Genomic DNA, 23,507 nt, shown 5'->3' with positions numbered 1-23,507 from the left:
AAAGTTCATCAGTTGAAATTGATCACTTAACGTTCTCGTATACTTACAAAGGTTTGCATTTAGAATTTATCAGCGTACACATTTAAGAGTTTATTGTATGTGTTTACTTAATTATTAACTAACTTTGCCAAACATGGCAGCCAACTGGGATGGTTTTAAGGATGACCAGACGGGTATCTATGGTTACACGTGGTCGGTTGGGAACGACACATGCCAAGAGGATATACACCAACACGATGATCCACATGCACACATATACTATGAAAGTGAATGGACGCATGAGGGCGTGGCTACAATGTTGCTGGCTGGTAAGTTGGTGACTGTGTACTTGTTTGACTTTTCAAGTGTGCTATTAATAACCGAGCTAATGTAAAATGGCAATAATATTAAATCCCCCTCGTGATAAAGAAACAAGTAATAAGTTAGAATGAGACAAATCATACAGTGGTCCTGTTTGCACTTTCACACAGTGACTATTAAACTGGAAAATTAAATATCGGGCATGAGTAATAATATACATATACGTCAAGTTCTAGATCTCTAATTTTGCATGTGATATTTTAATTATCATCCGCTATATAGACGGACATTACCACATCTCCGTCCGTGCCCTCAACAAGGTGGAGTTTGGTGGACCGATGGCAACTACTGTCTGCCATACAACATTGTACACCATCGACACCACGCCACCTTTCGTTCATGAAGTGTATGATTGGGAATATGATGATGAAACGTGCTCCTTGACTGTCGGTTACAATGTCAGGTAGGAAAAACAACTGCTCTGAAATTTACAATTTATGTGTTCCTTATCATATTGCGTATATGAAGCTATGATAGAAAATTTATAATTTATAATAATTTATAATAACTCTATGCATTGCAGTGACCCACTATCTTATATCCGAGAGGTCGACATTGGTTATGGACTGAGCACAAGGGACGTCTATTTGATGGATTGGAAACGCCACTACACCTTCACAAATCTTACCCACGAATTCTGCATACCAGACGGTGTTGTGACTTGGGTCAGAATCAAAGCTTGGAATAACGGTACCGTAATTAATATGTGAACATCATATTGTTTTTCCGATGCAATGTATGATTTTTATTCTAAAATTTGGAAAATTTACCACCCATACCCTTATCCGTGAACCGAACATTTGCATTCAACAGTTCATTACAACATATAAATCTTACCTTATCAGGCGACCATTTCTATCCACTTATCGTTATTTAGTGTTTGAGTAACGCTACTCGCCTTTCCACTCTTGCTTACACCCTCTGTTCTAAACGCATATACCGCAATTATCCCCAGCTCGAATAGATTACAAAAACATGGTATGCAATATTTCTGACACACCCCGAAAGGTAAAGCCTTTCACGTTGAGAGTTAGTTTTGCGAAGAACTTTGTGATAGGGTATATGAATGTGCCTATCAACATCCTTATATTTCTAACTTGGTTCAATATTTAATTCTTATTTACAGTTGATTTGTACGAGACAGGACATGCACCAATACCCGTGGTTGTCGATACCAGTCCTCCAGCCGCCGGTGATCTATTTGATGGGCCGCTGCATGGAATTGACATCGAGTATCAGAGTACGCAACACGAGATATGTGCAAATTGGCAGGATTTCTATGACCCAGAAAGTGGCATTGGTAATATACTATATGTAAACCAATTTCAGCAACTGAAGCAATTTTTCAGTAATTGCCGATATCTGAGAATGTAAATGTACTGAACTAATATGCTTTAAAATTATTTAATCTTAACTCATTAGACAAGTATGTTTGGGGCGTGGGGACGAGCCCGTTCAGTGATGACGTCAGTCCGTTTCAAGAGTACCATCACCAGGCCTATGCAGCATGCAATGAGAGTGTCAGCCTTGAGCACAACACTAAGTATTTTTCAACCCTGACTGCGTACAATGCTGGACACAAAATTCTGACCACAACTGTGTCATCAAACGGAGGTAGGCAACACCAAAAGCTGGCACACATTTTCCTGTGTGATATGAAATGCGTGTATGTTACGTAGCGTAGAGTACTGATCGGTAGGTCGCCGGGGGGCGTTTTTTTTTGGGGGGGCGCACAAATTTGAAACTGAACAATTTACACTTTTAACAAATAATTTCCCGCTTCATTGGATATATCACGATATTTCCTGGTATACATCCTGTTGTAAAGTGAAATAACCCGTAGTCTTTGGTTTATCCACATAATAAAGACGCATTGTGATCGTTAACTATTGAATTCGGTTGCCAGCAAGAACAACGCGCTTTCAGATACACAAGTTGTGTTGACAAATCAAAAACTGATTGTGTCTGTATGCTAAAGGAAATAGTACATGGGTTTCCAGCATAGAAAGTGAATTGAAGAGTAAAATATTCGTATAACGGTGCAAATGCCATTAAGGGATATGGTATATGAAATATTTATATTAAAACAACACGGTAGATGACGTTGAAGTCACAAGAACTGATTACTGTTACTGCATTTTGACAAACAGTAGTAATTCAGATCTCATTTTCCCTATTTATTTTGTAGTTTTATATGACTCTACGCCACCAACGAAGGGTGAAATCCTGGATGGTCTCGATCCTATAAATGATGTTGAATTCTCGTCGGAAGCCTCCTCAGTGTCTGCTAACTGGCATGGCTTCGAAGATCCTGAGTCGGACATTGAAGAGTATGCTGTAACAATTTGGAGAAAAAGAGGTAAGAATGGTCATTGTGAAATTTGCGACTTCGTCTTTGTAAAGTACCAACGAAATTTGCCCCAACATAGAGGGCACGGAATGTATAACAAATAGAATACATGCACTTGCGGACAAAAGCTGACCATCTTAGCATCTTTCCCCTGTTGTACTACGTGGTTTGCATCTTTTATGAATTGGAAGACATCAGACATAATATTGAAAGTACAACGTGACTGTGCGGATTTTCGAGCTTATGTTCAGCCTTCAATTGTTACTTTGACTACTCAGATGAGAACAGTACATCATGGGAGGTACTGCAAGATACGGTGACATTGCCAGGAGATTCAAGTTCATTTAACTGGCATCACTTCCATCATAAACAAGGTGATATGGTCTACACACATATTGAAGCAATGAATCGAGCGAGATCGTCAACGTCGGATTCTACGGATGGTTTCGTCATCGATGTATCAGCCCCGATTATGTACTTTCTCGGAGATGGCTTGGTACCTGGAGAAAACGACCAGTTTACGGTATTGTACCACCTGTCAGCAGACAGCCTTGAATGGATTTTTCTAATTCTGTTCAAAATACAGAAGGCTCAAGAGTGAAAAGAAAACAATCTTTTTTTGGTACAGAGACCTCTACATTATTGAAACTGTACTTTCTACCTGCTCTCAACATGATGTATCAGCCCCTAGGTTTGATGTAAAATACATTATTGTTGCATGAAAAATGAATACGGCTATATTTTCTCTGTTTCAGTCAAGCAAGTCGACCCTCCATGCAAACTGGGATTTCCAAGATCCCGAGTCCGGTGTTGCTCGATATGAATTGGCAGTGTATGAGAAATACGGTGGCTCAAAGAAGAAAATTCACCCCAAAAGCAGGTACTTTAGAGTTTTTAAGTTTCTATACACCTCGATAGTTTGTGTTAAAGTACTTTCTTCTTATTACATCATACCTTAGTCGATATATCAATGGATGATTTTTAACATTTCATCTCGTGATCGTTTAGTGCTCGTACAGCACACATCTCAATGCAGTGAATTTGAGCGTTCACCAACACGAGTACTCTTCTATACCTGTTTTTGATCCGAAGGGACTATATATACATATAACATAAAGTAAATGAGCATGAAACATTGCTCATAGTAATATCATTAAAATTTAACGTAATTAAGGTTTAGTGTAAGGAGCCAACTCAAGTGCGGAATTTAAGGTATATGCGCAAGACTCCTCAATGTTAGTATATTAGTGCGCAATCTTCATTATCGCTACTGGTTAGTCACATGCAGACTATTCGGATACCATGTTCGATTTAATTGCTGTTCTTTCGCTGTATTTGGATGAAAAGGGTTGTATCTCCTTCGTCCACAAACTTGTTCATTTTAAGAATATGGCATTTATTTAATGTTCCAGTGACGAGTGGGAGATTGTTGAAGGCAAGGCAACTGGTTGGACCTCTCCAGGTCTCAATCTGAAAACGGGAGGTCAATACAGCATCAGAGTGTCTTCAATCAATTATGCTGGACTGTCAAACGTGCAAGATACTGATGGAGTCATAGTTGATCCAACTGCCCCAAGAGTGAGTTCATTGATAAATTTATATTTACTTAATATTGAATATTTTTATCTATGATTTATTGTTTTTATTTTTCTCATGAGATTCCGCGGAATTTTCAGTCTCCGAAGCCACACATGGAGTCAGACTTTCCATCATTGTTTTATCTTTGGTCTGTAAATAGATGAACACAGTTGCTATTGGTAACATGGCTGCGGACATGGAGGAACTATTCGAGGGTTTTGTTCAGCAGACTGATGAATTCGGCATCACTGCGTACTGGTACGCCATTGATTACGAAAGCGGAATCAAGACGTACTTCGTCAGCGTTGGAACATCACCAGGTATGAAACAAAAAAGTGGAGGGCTAGAGTAGCCCTTCACGTTATTAAATCCCACCCATTGAAACATGTCATGTAGGCGATCACTCCATTTTGATTGCTTTTCTGAATGCATCTTTCCAGGGAAATCTGATGTTTGTGAAAGGAGAGACATGGGGTCATCGGCAGGAGGCTACATCGACGGCTTGCATCTAGAGCTTTACGATGATGAGAAAGATGGCCCAATATACTACCTCACGGTTGTGGCACAAAATGGCGCCAATAGTCTGTCCGAAGAAATGGTGTCAAGGTACGAAAATTAGCATAGGTGTATTAATTGAAACTGTATAAAATAATATAAAAATATCTTTTGACTCTGTCTTTAAGTTGATCTTGTCATTCCAATCTTGCAATTTTTTGTGGAAAGTATTTCTTCTTGACCATCTTGTCTATCAGCTTTGTCTTAAAGTCTCGAAGTTCTTTATCATTTTCATTATTTGTTTTGCAACAATATCCAGTCCTATAAAGATTGTTCCTGGTGATCAGGTGGGTATAGTCATAGACGGATCAGAACCGGCGATGTCAGAGAACGGAACACTGATAGGTGACGTAGACTATCAGAAGGAAGCAACAGTGGTCTCGGCCCACTTCCATGGCTTCGAAAGCTACATGCACGGTATTGTCCACTATGAATGGGCCGTTGGTACAACTCCCCGAGGTGATGATGTTCAACCGTTCATCAGAGCTGGAATCGTTGTAGGTTCTGAGGAGAACAATCCTGGTGGAGGTAAGCTGGTCTGACAAATGAAGATGGCTCTTCAGAGCAATTACTACGGAGTAATCAACATGCCTCTTTCTAATATACAGAAACGTAGCATAAAAGATCTCGTGTTGTATTTAGTAAATGGCTTAGAAACTTTCTGTCCCCTATTATTATTGGTGTTGACTTTGATGTACATAAAAACTCTATTAACCCAGGAATTGCTGGTTTTGGGAAGTGTCAGTCGCTACTTTATCTCGAGAACGGCGTCACCTATTACATCACCGTACGTGCAATTACTGGCGCTGGAAACGCCCTCGAATCGGTCGCTGATGGTTTCACAGTTGATATAGTCAAACCGGACATCAACATCGTGACAATCGGCGTTGCCATGGAAGAAAATGTCACTTGCAGCAAAATGATTGACGTCTGTTATCAGGTCAGTATGCATAAAAAAAATAACTGATTTATGTACTGAGTATCTGCCTTTCACTTTTATGTAAAATTACCAAAGTATTGTAGATAGAATAATATCGACGCAGACCATTCATAAATATAAACAGATAAGAAGTTTGAATTGTAATATATATGTACATCTGTCTTATACAGGATTCGAGTGATAGTATCACTGCAGAATGGGCCATCAATGAACCAGAAAGTGACATTGTCTTCTCGGAGTTTTGCTTCGGCAGTTATCCAGGAGCAAGCGATGTTTACAACTGTACCGATACGTCAGAAAGCTTGAACATACCAAATGCTATGGTGTCTCCTGCTGATATGGGCCAATCTAATATACTTTTCCTTCGAACCCTGAATGAAGTAAGTTTTGTTTGATGTACTCTCTATCACAGGACGGTTTCATTCATACACTGTTGCCTCTATAATAGTATCAGATGTGTACTTCCGTGTTCGTATGAAGACAGTGTACGTCAGAAGAAAAAGTAGTCACGAATGGATCTTTTAGGTGTGCAACGATGGACTCATGGCTTTAACTTGGAATTGAAACGCCTTGTCGGGTATAACTGTCAAAGAACGCCTTAGCAGTCTTAATCTGGGAAACTATGAAACCATCCAAAATAATGTCATTGTCGATAAATGTCCGTCGAATCAAGATCTGAGGACACTATTTCCCTCACGTGACAAGCTAAAATATTTTGGACTTACCTACACCTGTCAGTTACACTTAGTGTCCTACCATAGTAATGTTTTGAGTCATTCGTTCATTCAATGAAAAGATGTATTGTCAGTCAATGCAACTATACATTATGAAGGCTTCATGCGAGAAAACACGTTCTTTTTGTTTTCAGGCCGGACTGTGGGGGCAAACTGTTTCCGGTAGTATCATCGTGGACACAACACCCGCCACTGCTGGCTTTGTAAAATGTCCACTCTACGTTGATGATACAGAAATCATTTCATGTACGTGGTCTGAATTCCATGATTCCGAAAGTGACGTGGTCGGTTACAGATTTGGCATTGGCACCGAAGAGGGCGATGACAGCTTATATCCATTCATCGATCTTGCCGCTCACTACAGGGACTTTACAGCGAAAAGTAAGTAATAAGAAATATGAAAAATAAATGTTTCCACGATATAATATAAACCTTCATAGAAATTCTCAATTATCATTCCTTTCTGTAACGTCTGTAACTTTTCATAGTATTTATTACAATGCTGATATTTAATGCTGGCTGTATGAGTTGAAACGTCCGGTGTATTTTCCATAATTACATTTAAACAGATTTCATTGTTCAAGTACCCAAATCAATGTCGAAAAGGCTATCGTTTAATTTGTTAAGATGGCCTGTGTGTCTGCAATGTCCCGTGTTTCGTTGTTATTGAATTCATTTTAGTCTCCAATGCCGTCATTTCATATTGCACAATGTGCTTTGAGTTCTATCAAGGCAAATAGTTCTCAATAAAACACACTTGGATTCTCAGGAGGAGAATTCAGCATACACTCACTTTCCCGAACAAATAGATAAAATACTGTAAAGATTGCCGCATGTTGCTTGATGTTATTATAATTGCTAATTATTGTTTTTATCTTTATAATATCTGAAAGTAATTTTGTAAATAAACAACAGAGTATTTAAATTTTATTAATCTATCTCGACTAATTAGAGTGAATAGACATCCGTTGTAGTATCTAGTCCATAGAATAATGAAAATGCAAAAAAATAGTGTTTCATTAGCGAAATGATATTACGTGTTTACTAAACTTATTGAAAAATGTTTCGAAATGCTTTTCTCTCCCAAGACTTTGAGACACACCTAAACCATTCGTCCACTTTGTACGTCACGGTCATTGCTGTGAACGGCGTTGGCTACGAGAGCAGTGCTTACTCCGAGAAGATTACAGTCGACTTAACTCCTCCAATACCGGGTAGAGTTATAGAACTGGACGGTGTACATAGACTCAACCTGACAGCCGGAGCAAGCGGTTATGCCATTGGCTGTGAAACTGACGAAGGTGAGTGCGGGTTCGCATTTCTATAAAATATGAGAAATTCCATATCGCCGACGCTCTTTAGGGGAAATGATATATTAGTACTTGGTTACACCATTCACAACTAGTAATTATTGTTTGAAGATTCGCACAAGAATTATTTATATTTTATGTCGTATGTCATTGACGTTTGACCCTTTTTTTGAAACCCTCAACAGAATGTGATAAACATGACGCCGTCTGTCAGAAATCACTAACTTCTGTCACAATATCCTGGCAACCATTCCAAGATCCAGAATCTTCAATGAAAAGGTATGTAATCTGCATACTTCATCAGCACTTTATTTGGATCTGTCATGTAGATCACGTGACGACTGTTTCATCAAAAACTGTATTTAATGATGGTTACAAATATGTTCGAGCCAAGTTACTTGATGTATATCGCAATCTGGAATAGCGATATTTCTGTCCAATACATAATTAGAACGATATTACAGTCAATGTAGTAACAATCTAGTACCAATAACAACATAGTTGCAATGTTCTTCTTGATGATTTGTGCAGATACCAAGTTGCCTTGGGAACAAGCCCCGGGGGTACGCAGTTATTGGACTTCAGGGACGTCGATGACGGGCAGATGACAGTTCACGTGGGGGCGCTGGACTTGACAACAGTTAGGGTAGTCTACGCCATGGTGCGGGGCTTCAATCAAGTAGGGCTGTCGGCAACTGCTTCTTCTAACGGTGTATTCATCAGCCGTGTTAGTTCTGGCTTGTCCCCACTTGGAGAAATCTATGTTTGGGATGGAGATATTTTTGACGGCGACATGTAAGTGCCATTGACATAATTTTCGATATAAGCTATCGTAATTTTTATCACATATTTTGTAATAAATTCATTGCAAGATTTCGTATCAGGTAGTTGTTTGCCTGTACTTCATATTTTGTCCATTTATTAATATTTATCTTGAACTCCAACACAGATGTAACAGTTTAAAAATACATACTTCAGTACTTACAGGAGAAGTTTAGTAAAAACAGATAAAAATATGGTAACAGGACTTGCAAGAAACGGCTAGTTAAAAAAATGACACAAAACGAAATTAAAACCAGGGCAAAAAATGAAATCTTAACAAGCACTTTTAGGTTTTCTTTTAAAATTCGAAGCAGAAATATTACAAATTGGCAGACATTGAGAAGATATATTATAGAGCCTTGGACTGCGGTTAAAAAGTGAATTACTGGTAAATTTATCTCTACTACCAGGTTCATGAAATTTCCTTTTCGGTCAAGTTGATCGCCGGGGAATGCGTTGTCTCAGTGGTCCCCTGTCCCATTTCTACCGCTGGCTGGGCTACTCACGTAAGTGTAGCGCCAGCAGCGTTAAAAAAAAGGGACATGGAACCAGACTAGGGAATACGTTATTGAGTTACGCGTTGTTTCTAAACTTTCAGAGATTATCAAGATGACACTAACGAGATAAGTGGACAGTGGAATTTTAATGGTGACCCGTGTCCTATTGTGAAGTACAAGTGGTCGATAATGAGATTTGACGGTGCAGAGATGCAGCCCATGACAGATATACCATCCGGTTGGTCAGAAATCGTTATTTTTTTCACTAAAATGAGATAATTTTGGACGTTTAGGACTACTCAAGATACCGGCTACATGTATTTAAAGGTTTTCCGGTGCAATTTTGTTTAATATTTGGATGCTTTGTAAAGTGTTCACTATCTTAAGTTGCTATGCCGAGCAGTGCAAACTAACCGTAGAACTACTTTACGGTAACTAGATGTGCTTTCATAGGTTCCATTGGTTGATTCATATCACGTGATATGACAGTGTCGGTGAGCTTCACGGAGGAACGCTTCGGACAACGTAATTGTAATCTTTAGCGATCCGCCATAAGGGAGCCTTCAGTAATTACAGGGGGGGTGGGCCGGGGGAATTGGGGGGAGGGTCACTTTTTAGAAAACAGTTCAAGGGGGAGGGTCACTTTTTATAAACCTATCTTGGGGGGAGGGTCACTTTTCACAGAAGCTGATATTATGGCCAAAACTTTGATTGTCCGTGTGATATTTCCTGAATAGGAAATCACCAACAAAATACGCACACACTTATAGACCGCCATGCATAGTAAATTGACATTTGGTGAAATTCCAAAATCAAATTTCTTACACAACCATAGACTTGTAACCACTCTAGTCTAATCAAGAACAATAATCTTAATAATCAAGCATACATAAATGTACAGATTTATCTAATTTTGTACTGAAAAAAATTATTCATAGTTTCATCATAGACCCCTATGCATAGTGAATCGACATTTTGGTGAAATTCCAAAATCAAATTTCTTGCACAACCATGGACTTGTAACCATTCCAGTCTTATCAAGAACAATAATGTGAATAATTAAGCATGCATAAATGTACAGATTTATCTAATTTTGTACTGAAAAAAATTATTCATAGTTTCGTCATAGACCCCAATGCATAGTGAATCGACATTTTGGTGAAATTCCAAAATCAAATTTCTTGCACAACCATGGACTTGTTACCACTCTTGTCTTATCAAGAACAATAATGTGAATAATCAAGCATGCATAAATGCACAGATTTATCTAATTTTGTACTGAAAAAAAAATTATTCATAGTTTCGTCATAGACCCAATGCATAGTGAATCGACATTTTGGTGAAATTCCAAAATCAAATTTCTTGCACAACCATGGACTTGTTACCACTCTTGTCTTATCAAGAACAATAATGTGAATAATCAAGCATGCATAAATGCACAGATTTATCTAATTTTGTACTGAAAAAAAATTATTCATAGTTTTGTCATAGACCCTAATGCATAGTGAATAGACATTTCAGTGAAATTCCAAAATCAAATTTCTTACACAACCATGGACTTGTAACCACTGTATTCTAATCAAGAACAATAATCTAAATAATCAAGCATGCATAAATGCACAGATTTATCTAATTTTGTACTGAAAAAAATTATTCATAGTTTCATAATAGACCGCAATGCATAGTGTATTGAATGACATTTGGTGAAATTCCAAAATCAAATTTCTTACACAACCATAGATTTGTAACCACTCTAGTCTAATCAAGAAAATTAATATCAATAATCAAGAGTACAGAAATGCAAAGATTTACCTATTTTTGTATTGGAAAAAACTATTCATAATTTCATCATAAACACCATGTATAGTGAATCGACTTTTTAGATGAAATTCAGAAATCAATTTCTTGTACAACAAATGTTCATTTTACTTCCCTATTCAAGCAAAGTACATTTAAATACATTATCAAACATGTATAAAATACAGATATAGCATGTTTTGGTGGGGCAAATTGTCAATAATTTGCCTGATAGACTCCATGTATTATGATTTGATATTTTTGGATGAAGCACTAAATCAGCTACATCTTGCCTTCTTATAGTTGACAAAATATGGTGACCCTCCCTAAACTGTATGAAATACCATATCTCTTGAAAAATTCTTGCGTGATAAATTGCGACTGTCCCTCCAAAAACACCAGTCCTCCCCTCTGTAATTTGTCCCTAACATAACAATTGAACCAATTGTTATGTAAATTAGCTGATACTGTTTTATTTATTCCCGGGGAGAATACCGCAGTGGTGGGGGGGAGGGTCAAGTTTTAGAATGTCGGACAAGGGGGAGGGTCACATTTTAGACAGGAGGATTGGGGGGAGGGTCACATTTTACGGTACAGGTGTTCGCGAAATTCCCCCGGCCCACCCCCCCCCCTGTAATTACTGAAGGCTCCCTAAAGGAAATTGCATTTTGTGATCGTCATAACCAACCAGTTACATTGAATTAAATTTCAAACGTCACGGTGGAAGGTCGTCCATTAAACCTACAAGAAACTCGATTTACTGTAATTGAACTTAGCCTTTGCCTCGAAATTGAATGACTTTGACTTTTGCTCAAACTTTCCGCTAGGGAACTTATAAGCATTCCCTTACGAAGTTAAGGATAGAGATCACCGTGCAAAATTACGTACCAGAGAAACATATTACCGAATATTTCTTAACACTTGAAACTTACAATGACTGCCGTGCTAATTCTAAAGGGGAAGTTTTGATTTTCAAAAAAAAAATAAGCCTGCGAAGACTTTATTTCGTCGCCACAAACTTCAAAATAATGCCCACAAGCAGTAGACCACAACAGTATAATAAAAGTTTCAGAACATCATTCAACGAGGCACACTGTACAATTGTATGTGCTGTACACAGTTTGAATTATATCACAGGTCAATAAGCTTCTATAGCAACAACACAAAATACTTCTTGCTTCATGTCCGCAGACAAGCATATTGTCTTACCTGCATTCCCTCGACAGGCAGGACAAGTGCAACAACCGATGGACTTGGCATGAGTGATGGCGAATCCTACTATATCGTTGTCAAGGCAACCAACGCGTTAGGGTACTCGTATTCGTTGAGGTCAGACGGTGTCAATATCATGATGGAACCTTTGCTGCCTGGAATCGTACGAGATGGTGACATTGTTGGTCTGGACCTCAACTACCAAGCATCTGTGGTAACCCTTTCAGCAAACTGGGACGGGTTCGGGCAAGATAATGGCTACGGTTAGTGGTCTCGCCTTTTTTATGCACTAAACTATGCTCAGTTGTTTTAATTACGTGGTCACTGTATTGCTTTCTGTTCTGAGGCCGAGATAAACAAGGTGCATATTCCTTTGTCAAACACGTGGTGCTTATGTTAAATTGTCGCACAGACCGACAATATGATGCAATACTGATTTTCCTGATGACTTCAAAAAGTTTTGATTCTAATTCAAAATTGTATTGTTCTTTGTGAATGAGGTAAAAACGCAAATATCCAATCATATTTCAGGCGTTGTAACAAGTCGACGGAGAGGCCAACTCGACCGCAGCAAAAATTTTACAGTTATTTGGATTGTGTGACCGTGATTCACGAAAATACAGTAACTTTGTTACGTTGCCTGGATTAACGTTCATAATAGCCACTGTACAATCTTTGTCCTACTTAATAGGCGGCCCTGGGGCTACTCCTGAAAGTCAACAAGTTCATCACTATGAGGTTGCAGCAGGCACCGACAGACGCTACCCGAGTACCAGAAATGATATTCACCCTTTCGTCGATGTTGGTTTGAATAATACACACACGTTCTACGGTCTACGTCTCGTTCCCCAATCTGTGACGTATTACTTGACGGTCCGAGCTTATGCCGTGTCCACTACGATGACAGAATCGACTTCAAATGGGGTCAAAGTTGGCTATGGTGGCGAGGTGCTCAGTCCAGGCGAAGTTACCGTCGACCGGTAGGGCTATGCACACTGACAAATGATGTTCATTATGTATGCCACTCAGAAGGAATGACATGGATAATAATAATGTCATTGAATTTAATTACTCATTGTCGCATATTTCACTGCCATAATCAATCGCATTTTCGGTAAAATATTGGTGAGGATGATGAGAACGATAAACATATTCTGATTTTTAATTGACACTTTTTGCTATCAGAGATATGGCATTTACAAAGGTCAGGTCAAATGCTCAAGCACATTGCTTAGTGATTCCCAGACGATGCAGTTATTTGCCATGTCTATATCTTATAGCCAATAGTGCATTATTGAAACTGTGGGTATAACCAATACTATTACCACTGCCTAGGTATATTTCATCGACGACCAATGTGACGGCTTCCTGGACTGGGTTTGAATTCGGTTTCCCGATTTTGTTTTACCAATGGGGTATGATGTCGGCAGGCACAGAACTTGGAGGAATATCATGCAGCGATTTGGTATGTTTGTTTGTCTTTTCTATCCTTTGCAGATCTCTCCTCCACAAAGCAGTTGAAGTACATCATTCGATCACTTTTTCAATTTGGTTAAGACTCGATTGCTTTCAGAATCATTCATTGAATCGCAATTCCTCTTTTAACAGAGGGATGCAGGAAATGCTGCTCATGGCTATTTTGATGTATACCCGCTGACATACGTCAGGGATGATACGATGGTTGTTCAGAGTGGACTTAAACTGGAACATAACCACGAGTACATCGTTGTTGTGGTTGCTAACGACGAGTCGGCAACGTGTGCCGTTGCAAACAGCAGCATAACTGTTGATATCACTCCTCCAGAGGAAGGAGAGTTTGTTATTGGTCCGCTTTATGATGAGGTAAGCAGATGCCAACAGGTCAAGATGTTTCATTTAAAGACTGCTTGTGTTTGATTGTGATAGTTGTCGGAGGTTAAAACTAACGCAAAAAACTAAATCGTTTGCTGCTTTTGTTCTTTATTTTACAGACATATTTTCATTCTTGGACTTTTTTGTTGTTTTATGTGGACCGATTTCTGTATGTCTTACGATTCTCACACACTTTCCTTTAGATTCTATGCATGAATTTGACAAATAGCGATGATGATGATGACGACGATGATGATGATGATGATGATGATGATGATGATGATGATGATTATGATGATGATGATGATGATGATGATGATGATGATGCATATCGTTTTATATTTCAGCGTGTGGCATATGTACCTAGGTTAGACTCATTCACGGTTGAATGGCGTGATTTCAAGGATGACGAGAGCGGCATCAGTCATTTCTCGATCGCATTGTTCGATGGTGTCAGTTGCCAAGGTAGTGGACAACAAGTTATGCTGCGCGATTTTGAAGACGTACCCCCATCCATCAACGACTTTACTTTCAATGAAGTTGAACTAAAGGTATTGTTAATATAGTATACATTTCTCCAAAGTAACGTTTTATCTTGAGCCATATATATGCCACGAGATTTTGATCAGTTAACAACATATGTGCACGAGCGATAGCGAGTGCATATATAGAGTGAACTGGTCAAAAACGAGTGGCATACCCGTTGCTAAAGTGGTTCACTGCAATTATACCATACTATCAAATTGAAATTCTGGCGTGAAACATAAAAAAGGAATTTTTCTATAAGTTAGAGCTCGTGCCTGTTTCAACCGTGCTATAGCATGGTTGTTTTCAGGTCTCGACCAGTGAGATCGCAGTATTTGCGCCATATCGGTATCATATAATACGCACTATGCCATTTAATCGTCTTCTACATGATTTCCTCTACAAGGTTGATAGACCCTACTTTGTGCAGCTGAAGGCAATCAACAATGCCGGTCTGACAACTACAGCCACATCGATGCCGATTCTTGTTGACCCTTACGATCCTGATATAGGCATCGTCAAAGACGGTTTAAACTTTGTGCAAGATGTTGAATATCAAGCCGATAATTCAACAATGGAAGGTGAGAGACAAGCAAATGAAAAAAAATTAAAATACAATTTAAGTAAATAAATCTTCAGTGTTCTCGCTAATAATAAAAAAAGATTTGAACGTCGGTATTCAATATACTAACAAAGCTGTTACTTCGGTGTTATATACAGGTGTCTTCATACATCAACCACTGCACGAGGGCGAAGTATGTCCGGGTCTTGTGTACGACTTTGAAGAAGGGCGCCATCCAGCGTGGCATCACATTCACACCAAGGGTGTATGGGGACTTGAGAGGGAACACAGGATATTGTTTGACGAGAGACAGGTAAGTGTCGTTTCACCTTGATCAAACGGCTTGGCCCAACATCCTTGTTGTATATGCCATATTTCGAACAGGCCAAGTTGCACGAGGAAAACGCGACTAATTTTTACACAGTTGATCAACTCTTATTTTACAGCTTCATTTCCATGGCAACGCTTTATCTATCGAGATGTTGAGAGACGTCCAGTCGGAACAAATGTTGTCTGCTGCATACTATACACCGGAACCCGAAGTCAGTGTCGGTGGAACGTACGAGGTATGGCGACAGTTGTGACGCATCAATTCAGTCATGCGCAATGTTTCCAAACAAGTAACTTTAATATATTGAAAAGGGACAAAATCACGGTGCAATTAAACGAAAAGAATTGATCTAAGGGATTAAAATAACAATAATCAATAGTGATTTTAGGTCAGTTTATGATTTTAAATAATCTTCTATACTCGATTTCAAGTTTTCCACGATTTCATTAGGATGTAAAGTTCATATTCTTTAGTGATATTTCTTTGAAATACAATTTGTCTCCATAACTAGTTCTGCAAATACGGCTAGTTTTCAATCGGATTCGAACCCACAACATACGGCATCAGTCGCCTAGCTTAGAGGCCACAGACAGAAATGTTACCAACGCAAATGTTGACGATGAAGACCGTTTTGAAGACGTAACTAAGAATAATGAAATTGCATGTGTTTCTTCGATGTAGCTAGGAAACAATGTATAATCGATGTTTTATATGTTGGAAATTTCGAAGAAAAACAATCGCTTTCATCTTCTCAACACCTTTTTCATAGTTTGAAATACGGGCAGCGTCTTCGAAGTTAGAAGCCGTGACAAGTGTTGTGTTTTGGGATGGTCCTGAAGGTGTGGTTGGAGACTTCGGTGCGATATTGTACGACTTGAACAGTGGAGAAGGAGAATGTACCTGTTGCCATGGTAATTAAAGATACATCATTTATAAGGACTCTGAAGTGTGCGTGCTTTGAGAGTGTATCTTTCAGGAGAAGCCTAAAACTTGACAATTTCGAGAAATAGGAACAGGGGTCTCTTTACGTGTAAATGTAATTCTCAAACGTGTTTAGAACAAAAAAAAAGATTGGAGGAAAATACAAAGTTATTTGCAACTGTCCTCCATGCCAAGAGTCCTCTCGTGAAAAGCTTTTGCTACCCAACTTTACATTTGTTGTGTTGGTGTTGGTGTGTGTGCGTGTGTGTGTGTGAGAGAGAGAGAGAGAGAGAGAGAGAGAGAGAGAGAGAGAGGGAGAGAGAGAGAGAGTTTGCGCGTTCGCTGCTCACATGCCTTGGCCCCCGCTTTTACGATTGCAAGTTATGTGATTGCACGCAAGGCGCATTTATACTACCTGCATTAGTTTGGAGGTTCATTCTTGCTTGATAACTAATTTGTTTATTTTACAGATATCGACAGAGATACGTCGGGTTGCTTAGATTTGTGTGATTGCAGCAACATCGAAACAACTACAGAGATTCCTGATGACAACCCTCCACCAGTAATTATTGAAGATGAACTTGAAGGTGACACTGGCGGCCATGATAGGACATCGGCTAGCTCAGCGTACAGATCAATTGGCATCCAACTAACTCCTGGTAAATATGCCCCATCCTTCTCTCTACCATTTGTGAGTGAGACTTTAGAGCCTACGTGTCTGCCAATAATATTGACGTAACATGCAGTCAGTAATTCTGCTTGTATAAAGACAAAACAGACCGTACGAAGGGTTGTTAATAAAAGATAACGATTGGCACCCTGTCATGAAACTTGAGACACAAGATACTACCTCCATTCATTAAAGCATCTACTAATTTCAAGTAACATCTGAAGGTACACGGACCGTTAGATTGTTCATTGTCAAATGACGTAATGTTCCTCTTTCTATAGGTGTTGAATACAATGGTACAGTGAGAAGTTTTGTCACGCTGTGGGGCCGCCATGAAAATGACAGGCTTGTGCCAGTCTATGCAATGAAAGAACTGGATTTCGACCCGGACGACGAGGTTCACAGATACGTAGTGAACGTTCTCCCTGACAAGGTATGCATACACAGCAAAACATAACAGACTGAGTACGCCACCAGGAAGTATGAGTTAGAGTCGTACAACGTCAGTGTCAAAAGAAAAGAGCAAAAACTTATAAACGAAAATATTTCTTTCATATTAAATACTTGGCACTGTATTTTTGCAAATTGCGAAACGCAGAAATATGTTACTCTGATACTCTAATTGAGACATCTATAAAAACTCATCGTGTTTCCAATACCATCATGTTACTATTGACAATTGGAAATGCTTATTTTTCACTGTTCAACGATGTGATTTATGCGAACGAAATATCCAAACAAGGACAAAATCTCAGATCGTTGTCTTCACATATTATATGGCGATCCATTTTTCTCTTGTCAGGAACAATTGTTGGTAGAGTTGTCGGTGGACGGAAAACCAATCTTTGAGCTCCACGGATGCCCCATCTTAAGCGTGAATACCTCTCTCACATTGGCTGTTTGGAACAGAGATGATTATGTTGCTCCCTATGAGGATGTATTCAATCCGCCTTCTTCAGAAGCAAGGTTTGCTGTCGTGAGGTAAGAAATATCAAACATCAAACGAAACCCACGGAGATTGGGGGCGACAGCGATTTCGAAGCTGTCATCCAATTGGTAGGCAGAATCTTACCGGTATAATGCAATAATACGCACCAATAAACTCCCTAGGTTGCTGTGAATATTTACAATCGACCAAGCAGATATAACCTTGTAAACACGCTGCAAGTCAGTCGTTGAGATACTCTAAGTCCAACATAAGGTGGTATATTTCTGCCATGGATATTTCCGACCTTCGAGCTGGTAGAAATCTGTTCATAATATCCCTAAAGTGAAGGGTATGCTGTTATGTATAAAGCAGAAAATCATATTCATAGCAGTAATTTCAGAATGTTGATTATTACTTTCATTTTCATTCATTCATTCATTCATTCATTCATTCATTCATTCATTCATTCATTCATTCATTCATTCATACACTCTGTTGTAACACGAAGGTACATACAATTAATGTTGAACAGTTTTCCGATGAATTGTTGCATGTGTAGTATTAAGGGAGTCTCTACCTTTTAAAAAAATCAACCTACAATGAAATCAAATTCATCAAATGGCCAAAGGGGGACATGGTAAGACTCCATGCAAATTGTATCGATAAGTGTTGTTTAGATATGCAAATCAGATTATAATGATTTATTATCTAAGATGCATATTCTCAAGTCACGAAAAGCGTTCGACAACCAATTCTGTCATTTTTCTTCCTAATTGCAGAATGCCGCCACACAGAGAAGAACTATGTCGCTATGGTAACGCCTTTCGTAATGGAATTGCTCCAATAGTGACATTCTACGCAGCCATCGCTTCGTACACAGACTATGAGAACATAACACCATTTGCTGAGGTACGTATACGAGTATGCGTCGTGAATTTCTCAACAACACCACGGAAATAAACATGGTACCTGGTACCAATTAGCAAATGGTTGTTATTTTAAATTGACACTCTGTTTTGCAGGTTGAGAGACCGTGCATCACGTGTAGCAGTTCGTGTAGTATTTATAACTGTGATCCGAGATGTCCATCACCAGCGACGTCAGAGTACCAGGTCAAAGTTGACGGGCTAAATCTGTCAGAGTGGGTCATCACCAATGGCACAGAGACTGCCGCCAGCTACTTCGTAAAGGTTGTGGCTTTTACCGGTAAGTAGTAATCGTGAAAATGTATCACTTTCCGGATCTCGTTACCACGTAGACCTGTTTAGTAACATCGTTTGTGACTTATTTTGTAAGGAAAGATACAAATGTAGACTGCCGTAAAAGATCATAAGAACCTGTCCAACGATGCAGTTTCTGCGACATAAATGAGATTTTTTATACTGGTGAGAACGATACCCTTCAAATTGCACATTTGATATGATACGTCCACACTAAATTGTTTTGGATAACTTTGATATTTCAGCGTCGGGGAGATCGGTAACATCGCATAGCAGTGGGATTATACTGGACACTACGCCCCCAGTGTTCGAAACACTGTATAGTATTGACAAAGACTGGTCAGATCAGCAGCCCATAGAACACCAAGGCAGTGATTCTACCATAGCTGCCATGTGGACTGCTCATGATATTGGGACATCGGTATGTGAAACACAGACAGTGGCTGTATCCTCTGATAATTTTCCGGTGTTGTTGACAGACTTTTATTAGTTGTCAGTGAGAAACTTCAAGCCACCTGTCAGTAACACACATCATCTGTGAATATCATTTGTAATAATATTTCAACTTATCTTGAAATTTAACGCTTAATTTTGGACGAAGACCTAAATGTCTCTTTTTTTTCAAACAACCTGAAAAGCAGGTTTGATTGGGGATGTTCGTCATCTAGAGGAATGCTATCTAACACGCGCAAGTATAACCTTGTCTAGATCGCCGGGAAGGAAGGAAGAAGAACATGCAATACTATGCTTACTTTCCAGGAAAACAACATAATGAGTTAATGTAACAGCAACGAGAAAAAGTAACAAACAACATAATGAGTTAAAGTAACAAAGGAAAACAACATAATGAGTTAAAGTAACATAGTTCATATTTCTAATTTCGTATGTACATTAAGGCAAATTTCGACAGTGCTTAACCCCCTGGCCATGTTTGAAGATATAACGGATTTTCTGTTCATCTGGTACTATTACAATGATTTATTTGCATGACGCATTTACATATTTTCTCAGGTCAAGGACTACAAATGGGCGATAGGTACTACACCCGGTGGAACTGACATCCAATACTTTGTGTCAGTCGGAAATGCTACGCAAGCCTCGAATGCAAATCTCCTTGGAATCCTGCAAAACCGTCATACGTACTACATTACTGTGAAGGCAATCGACCAGGCAGATCTGGAGACTGGAAACACAACAGGTAATTACTGTATCAGTGAAGCTCACATGGAACGTCTTGTTATCTTACATTTATTTGGTTGATATTTAAGTCAGATTTGTACTTTGTACCAAGCTTCGTATTTTTGGATTCGAGATTAACCCCGTTCGGTCCTCAATTACAATTAATTTGACAGGATTACGTCATTCATTTCATTCTGACAGGCAAATGACTGTATCACTTATCAATTTTTTATCGTTCAGTTACATCGAAGTAGCCTGACTGGGCTGTTTAAATAATTATTCACCGACATTTCGTCTGCCAACTATACAGAATATCTCACACTAATAACACTGAAAAGACTGCTTGCCTAATTCCACACAGCTGTGGAAGTGGTGCTGGATATGCCAGAGGTGTCAGGCATGCATTGTTACGCGGTTTCAAGGTCAGGAGAAGTTCAACCATTCCTTGGTAATGAGACCTTTCTCAGCAACGACCTGGATTCAGTCGGTGTCACGTGGGATAGGATTGATAACGACATCATCGGCGATTATTGTAAGTGAAATTCCAGTAACAATGTTCTGTATAAGTTTATTGTGTAGTGATGGAACGTACCGAAATGACTCACAGTACTTGATATTAAACGTCACTTGAAGGAATAGCCTTCCCTTTTAAGAGGAGGTAACGATAATCCTAGACAAAGAATGACTAATCATAGAGAAAGATAGATAGAGTCGCAACGGGTATTGTTTAAGGCGTGAAGCGGTTACGTAACTCATCCATGTTCGCCTCGCCTCAGGTTGCTCTCGCCTCTCTTTTCCGAAGAGTGCCGACCATGCATCCGTCGGTAATTTTCGGATTTTCGCCAATTGTTAAGCGAAAGTATGTTCGGCAAAGTTTGTGTTGTTGTTGTCGTGCAGTGCTGAGCATAATTGACGTGCTGGCGAAAACGGGAGTGTTTTGAGCTTCAGGAAAGTAAGTTTTACCGTTTTAAAAATTCCTCTCTTATTTTTATGAATATATAATGAGTGTTTTTGACCCAAATTTGAAAGTCCTTTATCGATACTGTCTGGTTTTGGTTTTACTCAATGGTTTACGGTCAGTCATACCCTCTTTTACACGTGCGTCAAGGAAGGACATGTTTATGAAACTGCTGGCGTGTTATGTTTTGATTGGCGTGAAGCAGTGTTTCTGGCCTGAGAGCTCACAAAGTAACTATGGTTGCTACGCGACTAGCAGTACGATGCCATCTCGTCGTATTTTTCGCATAATCTCGTGTAATTATCAACCACAGACAAAGCCTCCAAAAAGTTTAACACCTTTGAAGCTCATTTTAATATGAAAAGCCAATAGTCTACCGAGACGACCATGGAACAAAAGGCATGCAAGTGTTCCTCTGTGGTCTAATGAACTATACGAAGGTCGAAGTTGAACTATAAGTTTTGCACATTTTAAAATACTGTGAAGATGTGAGCGTTTTACGGACAGAGTGCCACACGAATCTTTAGCTGAATTTTTTGACTATCAGAACTTGTAGACAAGATAACATATAAAACAGTATATTTCGGATTACGTCGAATGAAATGTTGCCTTTTATCAGATGAAAGCAGAAGGACGAGTAACAGATGTCAAAGGGACGATTTCGACTGCAAACGGGTGTCCTTAATCAAAAAGATTACTACTTTGTGGTTACACTAATACCATAGCGCAGCATGCTGACAATAGAACCAAGTGGGGGCCGTGTTTTTTTCTACCTGAAATTATCGTTTACATTACGTAATGTCAGTCTATAATTGTGCGAAAAAAGTCCATTTAATGTAGCGGTCACACACACTGTAAACATGTGGAATCATTACGCCTTTCTCTTATAGACTTTCAAATCGGCACGAAGGAAGGTCTTTCTGACGTGATACCTAACACACTGGCTGTCTTCAACGATTCTGGTACCATTTGGATCGGAGACCCATACATGTACATATCTTCTATTCCAAACTACAACATTTCTGATCTGAAATTCCTTAACGACGAATGCGCTGAGAGAATATGTAACGATGTTGTGAAGACAGAAAATGATTTTCACATGGAACCTGGAAGGTATAAATTTGTTATAAATTTCAAATCATATAACATATGTTTCTTATTTTTAAGATGATATATGTATGGGCGGAGGTAAAGCAATGTTCAATGATCTGTGTCTCTGGTTAAACGTGAAACCCTTAAAACACGATGCTACGTACTAGTTTTAGAGACAATAATACAAGATGGACAACGTATCGAGTTATTTTTGTAATGTGATAAAGGTAAATATATAATATCAGCATTACAGAATCTCGCTCCCGTGATGCTGCTATGTTTGTAACTTTATCTGTCTGCTTGTCTGTCTATCAAACCACTCTGACTTTGTATAATAAGTTATTTTATTGCGTGACTCAATTTGCCGCTGTGTTCCCGTCTCTGTCTGTCTGTCTGTCTGTCTGTCTGTCTCTCATCCGTTCTCACCATGTCTCCTCTGTCAGGACGTTGTTCAGTCAGATCGCAGTTTGCACTGTCGGACATCATTGTGAAGTGGCAAAAGTTATCAAAACAATATTTTTCCGTAAGTAAAATTGATTCAATCATTAAAGAAACCCTTATAAGGTTATTATACGAGACACTCAATGACACAAACACTTAGAATATTTTTTGTTAACGATATGTCGGTGATAAACAATTTCGAGACAATGTTTCTGAGCAAGAAATCGGACTCGACCCTAGGCGAAAATCTTTAGATATCGTAATGACCAATATTTTAATAGATCGTTGTTTCTTCTAATAGGTCAGAATGACGTCATAGCTGATTCGACAATAACGTCAGTACGCCTAGAGAATGGAAACAACAATGTTGTTGTGAATTTAAATCTTGACTCTGGTAAGTATAAAATTGTGACGATTATGTAATGGAATATAATTTTCGGCATAGTTGTGTGACTGGTTTCTCTGAATTATAATAATACTTGCACAGTACCTTTACATGTCGCACTTGGAAACATAGTCTTATGGGGTCTTCGATTGACTCCATGGATTGTATTCCTTCTTGATTGCGACAGAAGAGGATAATAATTGGCAACCAGAGACTTTGTTGTTACTTATCGCGATGCGAAGTTGACGAAAACCTGTTGTGAATTTAAAAACACTCATCTGGGAGATAA

General features: G+C 38.9%; 2 protein-coding genes across 2 annotated transcripts; both read left to right on the top strand.

Moving 5' to 3' along the window:
• Positions 1 to 133: 133 nt before the first annotated feature.
• On the top strand, positions 134 to 19,157 carry LOC139138013 (uncharacterized). Its single transcript, XM_070706231.1, has 33 exons — positions 134 to 308; positions 583 to 763; positions 884 to 1,050; positions 1,487 to 1,660; positions 1,783 to 1,974; positions 2,549 to 2,719; positions 2,989 to 3,233; positions 3,466 to 3,590; positions 4,123 to 4,288; positions 4,449 to 4,608; positions 4,729 to 4,894; positions 5,103 to 5,371; positions 5,563 to 5,783; positions 5,954 to 6,163; positions 6,652 to 6,898; positions 7,606 to 7,818; positions 8,013 to 8,106; positions 8,359 to 8,622; positions 9,248 to 9,384; positions 12,170 to 12,418; positions 12,847 to 13,135; positions 13,491 to 13,620; positions 13,764 to 13,997; positions 14,354 to 14,557; positions 14,938 to 15,112; positions 15,252 to 15,406; positions 15,540 to 15,659; positions 16,194 to 16,335; positions 16,816 to 17,004; positions 17,297 to 17,448; positions 17,818 to 17,996; positions 18,723 to 18,852; positions 18,966 to 19,157. Exons 1-33 carry the CDS (start codon positions 134 to 136, stop codon positions 19,155 to 19,157), a joined length of 6,117 nt encoding a protein of 2,038 aa, XP_070562332.1.
• Positions 19,158 to 20,705: 1,548 nt separating this feature from the next.
• Positions 20,706 to 23,256, top strand: LOC139138012 (uncharacterized). Its single transcript, XM_070706230.1, has 4 exons — positions 20,706 to 20,874; positions 22,191 to 22,413; positions 22,836 to 22,915; positions 23,135 to 23,256. Exons 1-4 carry the CDS (start codon positions 20,724 to 20,726, stop codon positions 23,254 to 23,256), a joined length of 576 nt encoding a protein of 191 aa, XP_070562331.1. The 5' UTR covers positions 20,706 to 20,723.
• The last annotated feature ends 251 nt before the right edge of the window (positions 23,257 to 23,507 follow it).

Source organism: Ptychodera flava, chromosome 8 (genome assembly GCF_041260155.1).
Source record: "Ptychodera flava strain L36383 chromosome 8, AS_Pfla_20210202, whole genome shotgun sequence".
NCBI classification, from domain to species: domain Eukaryota; kingdom Metazoa; phylum Hemichordata; class Enteropneusta; family Ptychoderidae; genus Ptychodera; species Ptychodera flava.
This window is presented reverse-complemented; position numbering and strand designations above follow the sequence as displayed.

Coding starts and splice junctions, on each gene's coding strand:
- LOC139138012 (XM_070706230.1), top strand. CDS start 20,724: ATGCCAGAGGTGTCAGGCATGCATTGTTACGCGGTTTCAAGGTCAGGA. Junction 20,875..22,190: donor CGACATCATCGGCGATTATT/GTAAGTGAAATT, acceptor TTTCTCTTATAG/ACTTTCAAATCGGCACGAAG. Junction 22,916..23,134: donor TATCAAAACAATATTTTTCC/GTAAGTAAAATT, acceptor TTCTTCTAATAG/GTCAGAATGACGTCATAGCT.
- LOC139138013 (XM_070706231.1), top strand. CDS start 134: ATGGCAGCCAACTGGGATGGTTTTAAGGATGACCAGACGGGTATCTAT. Junction 3,234..3,465: donor GAGAAAACGACCAGTTTACG/GTATTGTACCAC, acceptor TCTCTGTTTCAG/TCAAGCAAGTCGACCCTCCA. Junction 15,660..16,193: donor GTGTCGGTGGAACGTACGAG/GTATGGCGACAG, acceptor CCTTTTTCATAG/TTTGAAATACGGGCAGCGTC.